At 42.9% G+C, this 18,802-nt stretch overlaps 1 protein-coding gene across 2 annotated transcripts in view; it reads right to left on the bottom strand.

Moving 5' to 3' along the window:
- ADAMTSL3 (ADAMTS like 3) overlaps positions 1 to 18,802 on the bottom strand; it is a 275,111-nt gene that overhangs the window by 143,654 nt on the left and 112,655 nt on the right. For both annotated transcript variants that reach the window (XM_084756348.1, XM_084756347.1), the window contains exons 6-7: positions 15,433 to 15,669; positions 615 to 741 (exon numbers count right to left, since the gene is read on the bottom strand). In XM_084756348.1, the coding sequence (XP_084612474.1) occupies positions 615 to 741; positions 15,433 to 15,669 (364 nt within the window). The remainder of the gene's footprint in view (positions 1 to 614; positions 742 to 15,432; positions 15,670 to 18,802) is intronic.

Below are 18,802 nucleotides of genomic sequence, written 5' to 3'. Positions count from 1 at the left end.
TCCACACGATGGCTCACAGTGTTTGTAACCCTAGTTCCGGAGGATCAGAAAACATGTATGAATATTCTCTTCTTCAAAATCACCACAAGCCCCTTACCTGGGGCTCAACTTCAGCCTGCAGCTTATTATTTATTTTGCATTAAGTTTCATTGGAGCATAGCTACATTTGTTTATTTTCCCCTGTGGGTACTTTTATAGGACAATGGTTTTGAGTGACCAGGACAGAGATGTTATGTCCTTCAAAGCATAAAGGAGTCACCAGCTGGCCATTAACACATACAGTTGGCCCCTGGGAATTAAAGAGAGACATTACCAAAATGAGAAGACAAAACATCTGAATAAATACAGCTTCAGAAGCATTGCTTCAACAACTCAAGTAAAATCAAAGCCAAAGAATGCCTGAAAGCTACATTTGAAATCAGTGTGACATGCTGAAGTTCTTTTAAGATACGTTCTTTTAAGAGGGAAAATTGAAAATATATATATAATAATTTAAAAAAGAAACTTGGCTTTCTGAGAACTGGCCAAAGTTGATCCCACCCAGACGAGTTCAGCGTTAGGAATATGTCGTTCTGGTAGGAGCAGAGAACACGGAAGCAGGTTTCAAAACTTACTTTTCTCAGGAGACAGGTGCACCTTGGCCTGACCCCTCACCAGCCTGCAGGTGGAGCCATCCCCCGCGCACACGCCACAGTTGTCCTCCTTGGCGTTGCTTCCCAGCTGTCTGTCGCAGCCCACAGCCTGTACAGGAAGAGAGAGGAGACATTGCCCTTAGGAGGCTATCTTGCTTCAGTTTATCACCGCCCGGCGGTCTTCGTGAGGACACTATTTTATAAATGTGACTGATGGGACGACTTAGAGGCTAAGACCATTTTGTGATTCATTTGCAGGGACTCCAGAACCACAAGAGCTGAAGCTGTCTCCCCCACAGCCTTACTCTCCTTTAGTTATAGTTGAGGTACCCGCATGCGCCTTTCTCTCTGACCCCCTTCTCCTTCCTGTGAGACTGTCTCTTGTAGCCCAGATAGCCTTGAACTCGCTGTGTAGCTGAGAACAATGTTGACGTTGTCTGATCCTTCAGCTTATGCCTCCCAGGTGCCCAGAAGACAGGTTAGCATTACCACATCTGGTCCACGAAGTGTGAGGGCCCCGCATCCGGGCTCTGTGGCTCTGGGCAAGTACGCTACCAACTGGGCTGCATTCCCAGCTCCTCTTCCTATGGACTTTTTTCTCTCCACTTCTACTTTTTCCTCAGACTCTGATTTTTTGCTCCCAATGTCTATGCCTCAGGCTTACCACATCCCTGTGCATCAACGCAGAGAAATCCCCCATTGGTACTTCCTTCTACACGTCTTTATCACTATCTGCCCTTACACCTGTGTTGCCACCACCATGTATCTATATTTATATGTCCAAAGATGATCTTAAAGAGAAAAGCTAGGAGTTATGTCCAAATATGAAACATGGTTTGCTGTTATCTATCAGTTTGCTGTGTTGCTATGTCTTATGTGTGTGTTACATTGAAATCTTCCTTACCGGGAGAAGGGCTGTGTTTTGTATTTCTTCTCATTTTCACAAATAGGACTTTTGCATAAAGTGTGCCCAGTAATATTAACCCGTCTAAGAGTTTATTTCTACCCCCACAGTCACACAGCTTTGTTCACAAGCCTGGCATTGGAGTGCAGGGACTGTGAAGACAGTCATGACAAATCCTGACTCCACCACATGACAGGATGCTGGGCAAGTCACTCTCAAAGACCCATTTTCCTCACCAGTAAAGCAGAGATAAAGATGCCAGTGTGTGTTTCACAAAAGGTCCAGCAAGAGTTCGAGGAGAAAGTTTCTGTTAAGAGCAGCGCTGTGATCAGACGATTCTAGAGAGTTCTACAAAGGGGGTCAGTTTGACTGTTTCTCTCTGTTGTCAGCTTTGGACTCCAGGAGCCAGCAACGCTGCAGTTGGCAGAGCTGTCAAGTCACTATGAACTCCAGGTGCTGAAGAGAAAAGAGGGACTGGATGGAGTTCAAACCACATCTATAGGAGAGTCTTTCCAAAGCGTTGGTGTTGAGGGGAAGGAAAAAGATGCCATGAAACATTCAGAGCAAGACAGGAAACGTTCCAAGGAAATGAGGGAATAGCCATGCTTTGAGGGGTTTTCCGCCTTACCCCAGGCTGCGAGGAGGAAAGGGTCTACACTTGCTCTGTGTGGTCACCAATGGCAAAAGCCACGCCCATCAGCATTATTTAACTCAATGGGACAAAGTCTCAAAAACCAGACTCCTTGGTGGGAAAATTGCAGCGGGTAGAAATTATTGGATGAGCGGCTGGTTTCAATAACTTTAATACTCCTTTCACCCTGATAATACGACTTTGAAGATAATGTTAATGATCACTCATACTTTTTAATCTGTGTGTGTGTGCATGTATTTTCGTGTATGAATCCACACATCAGGAAACACATGTGGTAGTCAGAGGACAGCTGGCCCATGCAGCCTCCTCCTATTCCTGCCTCCCCAGAGCTAAGATTATAGATACATGCTGCTGTGCCTCACTTTATGTGGGCTCTACATATCCCAACTCAGGTCCCTATGCTTATAAGGCAAGGCTTCGCCCACCAGCCCTACAGTAGTGTGACGATTTTTACTGGATGCTTACCATATGCCTGGCACTTTGCCCTAAATGTTGCCCACGCACTTTCATTTCTTCTCTGCAACAAACTTATGATACAGGCGAGAGCTTTTATCTCAGTCTTACAAATAGGAAGGAGTCTGTCTGCACACGGCTGAGTCTAAATGACCTGTCCCCGTGGCACAGAGAGCACAGAGTGTGCCACACCTTCCTGCACCTTTGCTCTCAGCAGAGAGACAAGGAGGGCCCCTGTTACAGAGGACTTTACATGAATATTTACAAGCACATGTGGAACAGCTTAAGGGTGATTGATTCTGGAAACGTACTTGCACGGTTGGGATCGGACCAGTGAGTAACTGTGTTCGTGAAACTTTCCCCACGGGAAATAATTCCGCCATGAGATTATAGACACCAGCTTCCTGGGCCAAGCTCTGTCCTCACATGTTGCTGTCCCTGGGTGCTTTACATTTCATGAGGGTGAGAGTCACCCTCTGTCTGCTCTTCCAGGAAGGGTGTGTGCTGAAGAACTAGGATGGGCTTATTTTGAAGAGTGTTTGGGGCTTTTCAAATTCTTGGGCAATCGAATCGCTCCCGAGCACTTGTATTTGCTTCCTAATATTTTTTTTTAAGTTAAAATTCATCCAAATCTTACAGCCAAACAAAGCATGTGAAAACATCACAGAAAAATGATATTTGAAAAGAAGGTCTGATTGCCCTGTGATTCATCAAGTGTAAGCCACAGCGGACTTGAAATTGCTGCAAACTGAACTCTAGCTTTCTAGAACTTCCACTGTGCATAAGAAGCAACTCCTAAAATATTATGTGAAGTGTTTTCAACTTCTGTGACGTCTCCTAATGTCAAGATACCTAATTATAGTGATTTATAAACTATTAACTGATAGACTCATCAAGCATATTAACGTCAATTAAATTGTCCTTTTCTGCAATGTCAAGCATAAAAGTATAAATCAATAAGACAAGATTCTTATCTTGTAGCATAGTTAATGAGACAAGTTAAAAGTTACAAGACACGGGATAACGTAAACATGTATTTTAAATATATGAGCAGTGGTTTTTGGAAGACATGACCATTTATAAACAGAACTTCAGCAAAGACTATTGCAAAGTTCAGGCAGATGGAATTTAAATAAGTGCCATTAATCCAAATTAATGTGAATTTTCCAGATAAATCAAATTTAATCTTTCAAGAACCAAGCAGTTTTTGAATGAACTTTTGCTTGATATCTCTAAAAGTTGTATTTTACTTTAGAGAAAATTTGAACTCTAGCTAGCACCTAACTAGAAGCTTTACTCCTGGTCCTGGTCCTGGTCCTAGGAGGCACTCTGCACACTATTGGAGAAAAAAAGTAACCATCAATATCACACAACCATAAACCCTGTAACCTGCAACAGCAACTTGTTTGCAAGATATAGTGGTGCAATTGTGACACAAATGTTAATCGATCAGTTTTTTTTTAGATTACATTGAAAGCCTGATCTATGAGATGGAACCCATATCTCGAACTGCTAAAGGGGCCAAGAACCCGAAACTAGGTAGATCATGAGCCTAAGGAAACCATACTACTGTTACTCTGCTGCAGGGACAGAGCAGTAAAGTGTCTCCAGAGGACACACCGCAGTCCCGCAGATCCGCGACTTACCCAACCCTCCTTCTTACATGGAAATTATCATGAAGACCCACAGCTGGACTATGCCCAAAGGCTGAGAGACTTTGTAGCACTCAATCCTAAACGGGATGTCTTCATCAAACCCCTCCCCTCAGGGCTCAGGGATCTATGCAGAAGAGGGGTAGGATGACTCCAGGGAAACAGCATCACCCAGACACAACAGGACTGATGGCACATAGAAAGCCACAGAGACTGTAGCAGGCCACACAAGTCCTGAGCAGGCTCAAGGCAGACACAACCCCAGCACGGAGAAGAAAAAGTGGTCACAAAGTCCCGCCCCTCACCAAGAAGCCATGTGAAGCTGATACCTGTTGGGCAATCCATGTCTCTAACTTTTTTCAAAACAAACAAAAACAAAACCTCTAAAATACTGGTATTTCCTTCCCATTTTCAGTGTAGTCAAAAGTGGTGGAAGCTGCAAAGCTAAGCATAATTTAGTTCAACATGAGAAAATTTGAAAAGTCAGTGACTTCATAGTAGGAAAGCTGTAGAAGGTATAAAATTATTGCAGGAATAGCGAAATCCAATGACTTCTGGGAACTTCCACCCTCAGCTTGTATTTTCTTTTGTGTTGTTGTTTTGCTTTAATTTTTTTACATTTACATTTAAATTATTACACATACATACAATAAACTGCCTACATCAAGAAGAGCCGAAAAACAATCAGGAATTATATAAATGTTACATTCATAGTGTTTTTGGCTACTTGTATTTGGCAGCCTTGAAGAAAACATCTTTCCTCTCTTGGTGCATCTAAAATTCTGAATGTAAATCAATATCTATCACATCTCACCTTTACCAACTTAAAACATCTATCTAGACCTAAAAACATCTTAACTCCTAAACAACTAAGCTTAATTGTAAAACTAAACTATCTGGTCTTCAACCCCATCAGAGACTTGAGAAGGAATAAAACTAATTACCTGAGTAGAAGTGCAGGTTAACAGCTTCAAAAATGAGAAAATGATTCAGCTTGTGTTTTCTAGTTCCCAACAGTGCCTATCACACAGTCTGGCCAGGTCTGAAGGTCTCTCTGCAGGGCGGCGTGTGTACATGCTCATATGTCTTTGAGTTTGAATGTATGGTACTGAGCTATCTAGTTACAAGTCACCTGCTGTATTGACTGGCCTTTTCCGAACCACCTCCCATTTTCAACTAAACTTTAGCAGCCCGGCATGGTGGTTCACGTCTGTAATCTCAGCACTGGGAAGGCAGAGGCAGGCGGATCTCTGAGTTAGAGGCCAGCCTGGTCTACAAGGTGAGTCCCCGACCACCAGAGCTACACAGAGAAACCCTGTCCTGAAAAAAACAAACAAACAACAACAAACAAATATCGTCAACAACAAGAAACTTTAGTTTTACAAATATCCAGAGGGAAAAAAAATATGCTGTGCAAGGCAGGCAGGTGCCTTTGGGGAGAAAATGTTGGCATTAAGCAGCTCCTCCGTTGTCTTTCTTTTTAAACTCACAGAGAATGAAGCGAGCTCACCTAGCCCCTCCAATTTATTCTTTTACACAGCCTACAGTAAACCTGTCTTATTATAATACTGAGTTGGGCATGCCACAAAGCATTCCTATCTGCCACCCTTCTTTTCTGGACATGTATGTTACGACTGCAAACCAAGCATGAATAAACATGTGCCTAACAGTTTTCCTTCTCAAAATGCAACCTTACACTGAGCACAATCCGTCATTTTCTAGCTATGTGCACTCATCTGAGTGTTTGTACACCCTTGAAATTCAAAATGTTTTGATGTCTTGTTCCCCAGAGTGACAGTATTTGGGGTGGGGCCTCTGAGAGGGGATTAGATCATGAGGGTAGAACCCACTAGGGTGAACTGGTGCCGCTAGAAAACAGGAGTGGGAGGCCTGTCTGTCTTTCCCTTACAACCTGTAAGGTCCAAGCTATCCGAAAACCAGGAAGTAGGCTCTGGGTCAGCAGTAGCGTTTCCACAGCTTTGGTCTAGAACTCCCAGCACATTTCTGCTGTTTATGAAATCCACTCTGGAGCACTCTGGTGTAGCTCACACCGACGGAGACAGTCTGGGAAATGACCTCCCTCAGAATGCCTATTCTCCTTATAAACAAAGCGTGTGTATAGCCTCCATTTCGATAGGAGCTATACCTACTTCCTCGGAGGATGATAAGCTAATGAGGTAAGGGGCTTAGATGGTGTCCAATCCTCAGAAAATTCTCAATGTCGCTTGTTATTTTTATAATAAAATTTATTATACATTTTATAACATCTTAAAAAATGTATTAGCTGGGTGTGGTGGTGCATGCCTGTAATCCCAGCACTCTGGGAGGCAGAGACAGGAGGATCTCTGTGAGTTTGATGTCAGCCTGGTCTACAAAGTGAGTCCAGGACAGTTAAGGAGACACAGAAAAATGCTGTCTTGAAAAAACTATATATATATATACATACATACTATATATATATATATTTGTGTGGATGTTTGTTTGCATTTATTTCTGTACCACATGTGTGAAGAGGTTAGAAGAAGGTTCAGGTCAGAAGCCCTGTAACTGGGGTTACAGCCAGTTGTCTGTTAGTTGGACCAGAAGGTTCAATGCCGTCTGGTCTCTGAGGGTATGTATGCAAATACACACACACACACACACACACACACACACACACACACACACACACACACCCTAAGGAGGAGAGGGAAGAAGAAGACAAACTTCATCTGCAGAGTTGCCTGGCTAATATCAGAAGCAGAAGCAAATTTCATTCAGCGAGGCCTATGGTGAGGCTGTGTCATGCTGTCTGCTTTCCCAGGCTAATGGAAAGTTGTTCCCAAGAGCATTGTGACATGTTCTTTTAAATGAGAAAATTGTAAACACGCTTGCAAAAAATTACCGTCTGTGCCAAATATTCATCAGGGCTCCCTTCAGTGATCCTGAGGCCAGCAGAGTGACTCACACAGTTCACTCTTGTCCCCTGACAACTGCCGATACCCACCGCCACATTGTACAAAAAGGGAACCGATGTGCATGTTATCCTGCGGAAGGAAAGATCACGAATTCGACTGGGAAAGGTCTGCCTCTTTCTGTGAAGATGCCCTGCACCCACCTTAAGAAAGCAAACCAGTCATTACCCCTTTTACCCCTTCCCGCAGCACAGAAGGGCCTTGCTCTCCTGGGTTCACAAAAGCACAACAGGAGGCACTCATTTAAAGTGGGCTAATTCAGAACTGGAGACCGCTGGTACTGTGCAGACCTCCTCAAATGCTGAGCATTGCTGGAGGAAAGGAGGAAGCTGGAGTCAAGACAATAAGGGGGTGGGTGGTGTCTTGAACAGTCAGGACCACAGGAGGCCAGGGAAGGTGGTCAGGTTGCGTGAAGGTCCCCTGGGTGACAGCTGTCCAGAATGTTAAAAAAAAATGGCTGACAAGGAAGGTAGTATCCCATTTTTTTTTTCACCCATTATAAAGGTCAAATAATACTACTCAGCTATTAAAAACAAGGAATTCCTGAAATTTGTGGACAAATGAATTGAACTAGAAATTATCATAATGAGTGAGTTCACCCAGAAGCAAAAAGAGACAAATGGTATATACTCACTTATATTGAGACACTAGTCCAAGGGGCATGTCCCATGAAAAACTTTACTTACCAGGAAAGTGGGTCAGAGGGGAGGACATCCTATTGGGACTTTAGGTGAGAGAAGCATGGGAGAATGGGGAAATAGAAGGATCCCGAGGGTCCTGGAAAACTACAAAAAGAACATTATGACAGGCGGATCTGGATCCTGGAGTCCTCCTCAAACTAAGGCACCAGCCAAGGAAAATATAGGCAGTAAACTTCAAACCCCTACCCAGACCTAGCCAATGGACAGGACATTCTCCACCATTGATTGGAGAGTGAAGTCTGACTTTCATACAAACTCTGGTGCCCCGTATTTGAACACGTCCCCTGGATGGGGAAGTCTGGCGGCACTCAGAAGAAGGATAGCAGGTTACCAAGAAGAGACTCGATACCCTATGAGCATATATAGGGGGAGGCGGTCCCCCTCAGTCACAGTCATAGGGGAGGGGAGTAGGAAGGAAGCAGGAGGGAGAGAAGAATGGGAGGATACAAGGGATGGGCTAACAATTGAAATGTAATATGAATAAATTAATAAAAATTTAAAAATTTTAAAAAGGTCAAATAGCAGTGACAGGAAGGGAGCAGGCACAGGGTCCTCAGGCAGATCAGATGCTCATCATCAGTCACAGGAAGTGACCTAAAGTAAAGGCACCTCTGAAGAATCCTGGGAGCAAATCATGCCGGGAATAACAGCTGGTGCCCTGATTTTGTTTCTATTTTAAAGGAAGGCATGGGGAGAGATGGGAAGCTAAGGTAAAAAGGAGAAGCTAAGACACCCATGAGGCAGCTGTGATGGATCCGCAGGGAAGAAACACGGAGGCTGACTATCAGTGGAAGCCAGGACTTTCCTTCCAGAAGGAACAAACCCTGTTGACGCCTTGATTTGGGACTTCTGGCTTCTAGACTGTGAGAGAACACATATCTGTCGTTTTCAGCTATCAAGTTTTTAGCAATTTGTTCTGGTACCCATGGGAAACTAATAAAGCCTGCTATCCACCAGTGCCTTTTCTAGCTGTGTCCCAGGCTTTACTCAAACCGACAACATCCAGCAGCTTTTACCAACCTATCTCCTTGCTCCTCCCGAGTCCACTGAAATGCTTGGCATTGGTAACCCCCCCTTACACAATCCTCTCCCGCCCTTTCTTCTCTTCCTCATGGTCTTTACACTAAACAGAGAAGTCTATTTTCTCCAGTCACCCTCAGGGACACTTTGTCCTATGCTCAGTGATAAGGCCAGTGTCCTCCCTTTCAGTGACTCCCTTCTTCTTCTTCCTCAGTTTGCAGGGACATCGGATCAGATGCCAGCATCTTACAATTGCCCCCAAAGGTCTAAAGTTTTGACCCAACTTACGTGTTCACAGGTGTCCCAAGCTCATCTCATCTTTTGCCCACACATCTCACTCTCACCTGATGTTTTCTTTCTTCCCCAGTGACGTCACTGGTCTACGCAGTGACCCTCCCCCCTTTCACACGCCACATTCATGCAAACATCTTAGTCCTCTAAAGTGTCCTCCCCTTCTTCATCCATCCTACCCACTGTTTGACTTTGCAGCTCTTAGGAGCCCCAATTTAACCCTCTGTTGTTTTCTCAGATCCTGCCCCGTCCAAATGTTCTGGCACACTGCCACCGAGGTGACCTTTCTACAGACAAGCCCATCCGAGCTATTTCTTAGAAAACGCCTCAGTGGCTCTTCTCACAACTCTAAGGAAAAGTTAACAAGTGGTTTCTTTCCACCCACACTCGCAGCCCCATTTTCTAGCACTATTGCTAGCCTTGTCTCAGCCCATACAACAATCAGAGAGACATCTTTACTCAGCCTGGGCTGCATGCTCATCATAAACCCACTCCTTATCTTTGTCTATTTAACTTGTTCTCAACTTTTCAAAATCTGAGTTTTGACTATCACCTCATGCAGCACTCTCTTGGAGGCCAGGCTAATCCCTTACCCCACTGCTGAAGCTCACACCCAGGGCCTTGCATTAGGAAAGTGCTGTGCGATGGAGCTCAACCCTAGTCATCTAAGTCACCTGTAGCAAGTTCATTTGAGTAAAAACACAATGCATGGCATTGGCAAAAGGTTGGAAGACTACAAGTATAACCCAACAGACTGATGATGATGATGGTGGTGGTGGTGGTGGTAGTGATGGTGATGATGGTGGTGGTGGTGGTGGTAAATCGCAGAAAGATAGTGCTATGTACATTTCCATTGCTTTACCTCGAACTGCAAGGTAAGTGTTGGGAACACACACGTGTTGATTCTCCAGGTTATTACCAATTACAGAGTTCAGCAAGTAATTGCCACCAGTAAAACCTGGAAGCTCATCCGGACTTAACATTTCTGGTTTCAAGGGAATATCCTTTCTTTGTGACTATGATTTTAGATAACTATTTTTTAAAAAAACTACATTTTTTAAAAAATCCAGGCACACTGGTGGTGGTGCACACTTTAAAAAAATAATTTATTCAGATTATGTCTGGATTGTTATCCCCTCACTTGTATCTTCCTGTCCCCCCCCCACCTTCCTCCCTCTTTTACCCTATAAATATCCAGTTTTCTTAGAGTAGTCTGTTTGCTGTCTTCTCTCCTTGGCCCCTTTCTCAGAGATCACCTGGCTTGTAATGGTCCATTTGTCTGTTCTTGTGTTAGTATCTTATTGATTTGATTTTATATTGAGTCTTGAGTTTGTACAGTGTCAGTCGTTCAACTTTGCTCAGCTCCTTCAGTGTCATGGTATATCCTTTTGGGGATGCTACTCTAAGCAGGATTGTATTTTCAGTGTCAAAATCCAGCCTTCTGCTATACATCGTTAAAGTCACTGACCTTTGTATAACACACACACACACACACACACACACACACACACACACACACACACACATATTATTACTTTTAATCAATTATTAGTTCCAGGATGTTTCTTTTTCTTTGTTATTCAACATATACGATCAAATCATATATAAATAATGATAATTTTAGTTTTTCACAGTCATAATATCTTTTCTTGTCTTTTATTCCCATTACATTGAATATTGAAAAGCAGAGACAGGGGTTGGAGGACAAAGCTGCCTTATTCCTGATCTTAGCAAGAAAGTGTCTAGATTCTTCCATTAAATGACATTATGGGGCTGGAGAGATGGCTCAGCAGTTAAGAGCACCGACTGCTCTTCCAGAGGTCATGAGTTCAATTCCCCGCATCCACATGGTGGCTCACAGCAATGTGTAATGTGATCTGATGTCCTCTTCTGGCAAGCAGGTGTACATGCAGGCAGAGCACTGTATACATAATAATAAATAAATAAATCTTTTAAAAAATGACATTAGGGCCTGGAGACATGGCTCAGAGGTTAAGAGCACTGTCTGCTCTTCCAGGGGTCTCCAATTCAATTCCTGGCAACCACATGGTGGATCCAAACTATCTGTAATGTGATGTGATATCCTCTTTTGGTATACATGTGACTAGAGCACTTATATACATAAAATAAATAAATACATCTGTTTAAAGATAAATGACATTAAGCGATTTGTGGTAGTACACATATATAATCCCAGCACCTGGGAGGCAGAAACAGGCAGATCTCTGTGAGTTCAGGGCCAGCCTGGTCTACATAGTGAATTTCAGACCAGTCAGGGCTATCCAGTGAGACCCTGTCTCAAAAAGTATGCTGTACTTATAATTTCTTAAAATATACATTGGTGGCAATTCTCCTCACAGTTTCTAGAAGGTTCTTCTTTAACCGTTTCTATTATGAATGAGTGTTAGATTTGGTTAACTTTTTTTCTGCATCTGTACCTACAATCATGGCTCTTCTTTAGCATGTGGAGATGAGGGACTAGAGTAACTGATTTTTGAACACTGACTGAGCTTTGTACATCTGGAGTAAATGTCATTAGCTATGTTTCTAAACCTTGTTGAGTTTGGTTTACTAGTATTTGTTGAAAGTTCTGTATATGAGCTCATGGAAGAATGAATTTCAATCTCCCTCTGTTTCTGTTTTTGAAAGAAATCATAAAGGATTGCTAGAGAAGAGGAGATTGCTGTGACACTGTGTCTCTTAGCATGTTAGAAGTTACACTCATGACGTCTTATCAATATGGCTGCCTAGATCTGAACTGACCAAGGACACCAGCAATAGAGATACTAACATGGACAGGGGAAAGTGCAGGAAGCTACAACCCTACACAAAGAACTGTAGGCAGCTAAGGAATGCTAGATCAGGAGACAGTCTTCTCCAGGGAGTTGTGCACTAGCTGGTTACTCAGTACCAGGTGGTCAGCCCTGAAAACATACATGCATACATACATACACACACATACATACATTCATACATACACAATACATAATAAATACATACATGCATATATTCATACATACACAATACATACATATATTCATACATACATAATACCTATATATATATATACATGAAACATTATACAGCAAAAGTTGAACTTAGAAATGTGTGTATATATGTATGTATGTATGTATGTATGTATGTATGTATATATGTATGTATGTATATATATGTGTATCTATACATTGTGTGTGTGTGATAGCAATTAATGAAAAAAGAGGCCATGAATTTGAAAGACAGCAAGGAGTGGGCTATGGGAAGGTTTAAATTGGGGAAGCAGAAGGGAAATTATCTAATTATATTATAATCTAAAAATAAAGGAAAAATTAAAAACTATGTACTAAAGAAATGGTATCATTTCTTCCTGAAGTATTTGTTTGAATATAAAGTGAATCCTTGAGGCAGAGGACTTAACTATTTGGGAAAGGTTATGACCACTGATTTGAGTTCTTTAATTTACGTAGGCATATGCCAGTTGTCTGTGAGGTCTGGCAGACCTTGTCTTTCCAGGAGTGCTGGAAAGCATGGGCTGCTCTCACTTACTCACTTGTTGTCCTTTTAGCATCCACTGGATTCATTGTCTCCACTCTCACCTCTGCACCACTTAATTTTTGTCTTGTTAATTTCGTAGGCTGTCAAACAGTTAGCTATAAAATATCAATGTTATCGACCTTTCTAAAAGTCCAACTTTTGGCACCATTATCTCATTTCCAGCTTGTTTTCTTCAGGCTTTTCCTCTCACTTGTATTAGTTATTTGCTTCTGCCTGACTTGGATTGAATTGTGCTGTATTTCCAGTTTCTTAATGCTTAGATGTTTTATCTTAGAGTCATCCTCAGGATTGGAAACTTCGCCTTGAGCACAGCTTTCACTGTATTGCACGTATTTTATCAAATTGTATTTCCATGTTCATTGAGTTCAAACTAATTTTTTCTTTCTCGTGAGATTTTTTTCCCCCTTCATCTATGTGTTATTTAGAAATGCAGTATCTCTGAGTATTTTGAAATCTATAAATGGTTGCCAGAAGTTGGGGGTGGGGCAGATGGATGAAAAGACAAAGCACAGAGCGTTTATCTTGATGGAATGACTCAGGATGACACTGGTAGGTACAGCATAGGCCTGTAACCCTAGTACTCAAGAAGCTGAGCTGGAAGAACGATAGATTTGGTACTAGCCTGAGCTACCTAGCTATTTCAAGAACAGTGTAGGGTATATGGCAAGACTCTGCCTCAAAAAGAAAACAAATACATAGGGAGGGAATGATGCCTATAAACCCTGACGCAGGCAATAATGTGCTGTTTAATGAAGGCTCATCAAGTAGAAATCTGTACAGTTTGGATGGGAAACTTATGGAGTAGGGAGGATGGGCATGCATGGGAACGGGAAGGTGTGTGGAGAGTCTGGCGTGGTGGCACAAGCCTTTAGTGCCAGCACTCGGGAGGCAGAGGCAGGCAGAGCTCTGCGAGTTCTAGGCCAGCCTGGTCTACAGAGTGAGTTCCAAGATAGCTAGGTGTACATAGAAAAACCCTGTCTTGAAAACCAAAACCAAACCAAACAAACAAAGAAGTGTGGAAAATATCCGTCTCTCACCAAATTCTTCTAGGTACCTGTAAGCCTCCTTTCAAAAGATGTTAAAAACAGACCTGAGAAGCAGAGTAGCAGAAGTGTGTGTGGGAAGATTCTGGAAAACCTGGCAGGACTCCTCGATTTAATGACAACCCATGCCAAACCATTAAAGAGGCGGTGAGCACATGGACGGCAATTTATAAGTTAAACAAAAAAAATGAATAATAAGAATTAAAAAAGAAAATGACCTGAAATTAGAAGGCGGCTACTTGGGAAAAGGAAGGAAGGCAAAGGGAGGAGGAAGGAGGGACAAGGAAGGTGACCGGGGAAAGAAAGATAAATACCAAGTTTCCTCTCCCAGGCTGCTGACAGCTTGCTGTAGTTACTGTTCTCTGAGCCTTCCAGAGGAGATGGAAGGCTAGAGATCTCCTTTCTGTCATTTTATTAGCATTTGTTAACTGGATAAATTGATGGGTTTCATTATGACATTTCATACTGTAATAACATGCTCTGACCATCTTCAGTCCCTTATTAAAATGTCCTGCTGTTCTATCACCCCACTGTTCCCCTTCCTCCACCTCCAAAGCCTCCTCATACGTTCATGTACCAACTCTATTACTTTATTGTTTAAATAGGCATTCTTCAGGGGCTGGGGAGATAGTTCAGTTGGTAAAGTGTTTATTGTATAAACATTTGTTCAGAAACCTAGGACATAGTGACACATGCCTATAGTCCCAGAACTGGTGATGGTGGGGACATGTGGAGGCAGGCTCATGACTGGGCCTCAATACACAGCCAAAGTCTGAGTGACTGTCTCAAAACATAAGGTGAAAAACAATTGAGGAAGATGCCCAGTGTCAATCTCTAAACCTCTAAGCCTCTACACACTCCCACATGAACTGAACAGGGAGAGAGAGAGAGAGAGAGAGAGAGAGAGAGAGAGAGAGAGAGAGAGAGAGAGAATATCCATCAGAGATGAAAGGAAGCAAAAAAGAACTCTGATGTCTCTGTAGTCTTCATGATGCCTCTGGAATCTGCCTAAATCCTCCCTCATTGCAATCCACTGTGGTTCATGCCTTGGTCTCACTCATCTCAGCTCTGCAAAGTTGCCAGACACATTTGCTGGACTGCCCCTGAGCCCAGAGATCATTGGCTCTGCCCTTCCAAAGCTGCATTCGCAGAGTGCAGTCCTGGAGTCCACCGCAGCAAAGCTTTGGTAGCTCCTGACAACTGCAGAGGGCTGGGCCTCATGCCTACAGAGTCGGAAAATCTGAACGGGAGTAGCAGGTTACACTACCTCCAACTCTTCAGGCGGAGTCTGTTTGCACACCCTACTTGATCCCAGGGAACTATTAGGAGTCATATTTTGATTTCACACAGCCAAAAGCCCCATTAAATAAGGAAAATGTGATTGAAGTGACAGATATCCAGGGTCTGAAAACCTTTCTCAGTGATCCGAATAGAGGGATAGACTTTTCTATCATTTCCTTAAAGCCATCACATTCTCTACTGGGTAATACACTTACACTGAAATGGCTAAGACCCCTTTATTGAGAATGGGCACGGCACATCCCCAAACCAAGGACGTGTGTGGCAGGTGTGGCTTACCTGGCAGATGCCACTTATGCACATATCCAGGGAGTCAGCATTGCAACGAGTTCCATCCAACACCTTGGGTGCCAGCTCCACCACCAAACTCTGTCCCCGAGCATGACACTTGAGAGCACATGGGGCAGCGGGGTCGTTGTATAGTGGAATCCATTCATAATAATGGCCCTGGTACTGCACGTCATTGTAGGCTGAGCACTGCTGGGCTCTGAAATCTTCTGCATCTGCTGGGCAGTCCTACAGGGAAGCAGAAGGAACCGTGTGCACATCAACCAGCCATGGGGTCAACAGAAGGCTGAGCCAGACCTGTCTGTCTCCACTGAGACGTTCTTCATTTCCTCACCCCAGTTTCTCCCTCCCACCTCTCTTCCCCCCTCGGAGAGTACAAACAGAATATGCATGTATGTATGCATGTATGTGTGTATGTATGTATATATGTATGTATGCATGTACATTGTAATCAGGAAGACTTATTATAACAGTTTCATTGACTTCTGTATTTTTATCACTTTTTTAAAAAACAAAACAAAGCACCTTGGCATAGTGCCCCTTACAGTCATGGTCAGCCCTTAATCCATACTCATTTAAGAATATTTTCTCCCATTTTTTTTCTTTTAGTTTTCAATATTGTAAGCATAACTGAAATATGAAAGAAGTCATTAAAAAAGACTGTATGTTCTGAAATAAAATTGTTATCTTCTACAATGTTCAGTTCACTAAGTCAAAGATTATTTGTTGCGAAACCTCTTGTAAGCAGAAAATAACGCAATATGGAACATTTTCCCAATGAACTTTCATTAATAATATTTTATTCCTTTTGATTAGACTGCTTTGATTATAAGTATCACTACCTAAAAATAACTTGTAACTTTAACAGTTTAAGTTCTGTCATCAGTGTGATCAGCCTGAATGTATGGGTAGGAAATCAACATTTAATTAACGACTTTATTTCTCTACTATTTCATGTGCACATATATGTTTAAATATATCTAAAGTATAGTTTCACTGTCTGTGGGTAAATTGTATCTTTAATTTCTACAGTTTGCAGGTTTCAATTAGTGCTATAAAAAAAATCAAACCTAAGAATATTAAAAATATGCCGACATCACTGTACTGTCCTCAGTTCGGCTGAGTGATGCCCACAGGATGGCATCTGCTGTAGATGACTCCCTAACAGAATCACCTGAATCAAGGACTGTCAGTCAACCTCATGGCAACAAATGTGTTTCATGTGCCAGCCTCTTTCTCAGTCACCCAGCACACCTTGTTACTATGAAAGCGGGTTCTACAGCAACTTGACAGGGTAATGAATGAATTAGTATTACATCTAACCTTTTTTTTTTTTTTGGACAAATATTTAAAAATAAGCCACACATAAACAAAATAAACTTTCTACCATTTATTATTCAAAGGGAAGGAGGTTATGTATGTATAATTTTTCAGCATATTATTTCATTCTAAAATGAAATATTTAGAATTTAGTGTTCTTAATAAAAATGCTTTTGACTTAGAAAGTAGCACAATTTTAAGAATCTCAGTGGATTCATAGCATGATTATGCAAAACAAAGCAGGCATTTTACTAATAGATGTTTAATTGGGTGTGGTGACCCATTTACAGTAAACTGTGGGATTTTTTTCTGGAGCTAAACTGGAAATGGATTTTTGACAATATAGCAGAATGCTGTTGTTCTGTTTTGGGTTTTTGTTTTTCCTGAAAAGCAAACCCTTTATTTGCAAGACCACCCAGCAGTTCTGGATGTGACTACTGTCACCAGCCTGATTGGGCTAAGAGCTTCCTCTTCTAGATGGCCTCACAGCTGTTCCTGCCACCCACTGAAACATTTGGCTTTGTTTTTGTTTTTAATTCACTTTACATCCTGATTGCAGCAGCCCCTGCCCCCAACTCCTCTCCTCCCAGTCTTTCCCCTTACACAACCCTTCCCCAATTCTCCCTTCTATTTCTCTTCAGAGAAGAGGGAAGTCCCCCAAGGGTACCAACCCCTCCTGACACATTAAGTCCTTTGCAGTAGGTGCATCCTCTCCCACTGAAGCCGGACAAGGCAGCCCAGTTAGGGGTCCATAGGGAGACATCAAAGTCAGAGAGGACCCTTGCTCCAGTTGTTGGGGGATGCACATGAAGACCAAGCTGCACATCTGCTCCATATGTGCAGGGGGGCTAGGGACAGCCCATGCATGCTCTTTGGTTGGTGGTTCAGCCTCTGTGAGCCCACCTGCACCCAGGTTAGTTGCCTCTGTAGGTCCTCCTGTGGGGTCCTTGACCCCTCTGGTTCCCTCGATCATTCCCCTAGCTCTTCCATAGGACTCCCCAAGCTCCGTCTAATGATTGGCTGTGAGTCTCTGCATCTGTTTCCATCAGCTGCTGGATGAAGCCTCTCAGAGGAGTTATTCTAGGCTTCGGTCTATAAGCATAGCAGAGGAACATTGATAGTGTCAGGGATTGGTTCTCTCCCATGGGACGGGTCTCAAGTAGGACCAGTCTTTGATTGGCCATTTCCTCAATCTTTGTTCCATCTCTGTCCCTGCACATCCTGTAGGCAGAACAAATTTTGAGTAGAAGGTTTTGTGGGTGGGTTGGAGTCCCCCTCCCTCCATCAAAAGCCCAGCCTAGCTACAGAAGGTGGCCACTTCAGGCTCCGTATCCCCAGCTGTTCGGAGTCTCAGCTAGGGCAAGTCCCATAGACTTCCTGGGGCTTCTCCTATCCCAGGTCTCTGGAAAATCCCAAAGATGCCTCCACCTCCAATTTCCATTCTCTCATCTGCCCCCCCACTCTCCCTACTCCCAATCCCCACCCTGGGGCCCCTCCCCATGCCCTCTCCTGCCCAGGTCCCTCCATCCATCCACCTCCAATGCCTGTTTTATTTCCCTTTCTGAGTGAGATAGAAACATCCTCCCTTGGGTCCTCCTTGTTACTTAGCTTCTTTGGCTCTGTGGATTGTATCATGGTTATCCTGTACTTTATAGCTAATTCCCACTTATTGTGGGTCTTATTAGGTCTGGGTTACCTCACTCAGGATAATATTTTCTAGTTCCATCCATTTGCCTGCAAAATTCAAGATATCCTTGATTTTAATAGCTGAGTAGTATTCCATTGGTAAATGTACCACAGTTTCTTTATACTTTCTTTGGTTGAGAAACATCTAGGTTGTTTCCAGTTTCTGGCTATTATGAATAAAGCCGCTATGCACATAGTTGAGCAAGTGTCCTTGTGGGTGTGGTAGAGCATTTTTAAGGTATACGCCCAGGAGTGGTACAGCTGGGTCTTGAGGTAGAACTATTCCTAGTTTTCTGAGAAAGTGTCAGGTTGATTTCCAAAGCGGTTGTACAAGTTTGCACTCCCACCAGCAGTG

Source organism: Acomys minous (genome assembly GCF_964271855.1).
Source record: "Acomys minous genome assembly, chromosome: 2".
NCBI classification, from domain to species: domain Eukaryota; kingdom Metazoa; phylum Chordata; class Mammalia; order Rodentia; family Muridae; genus Acomys; species Acomys minous.
This window is presented reverse-complemented; position numbering and strand designations above follow the sequence as displayed.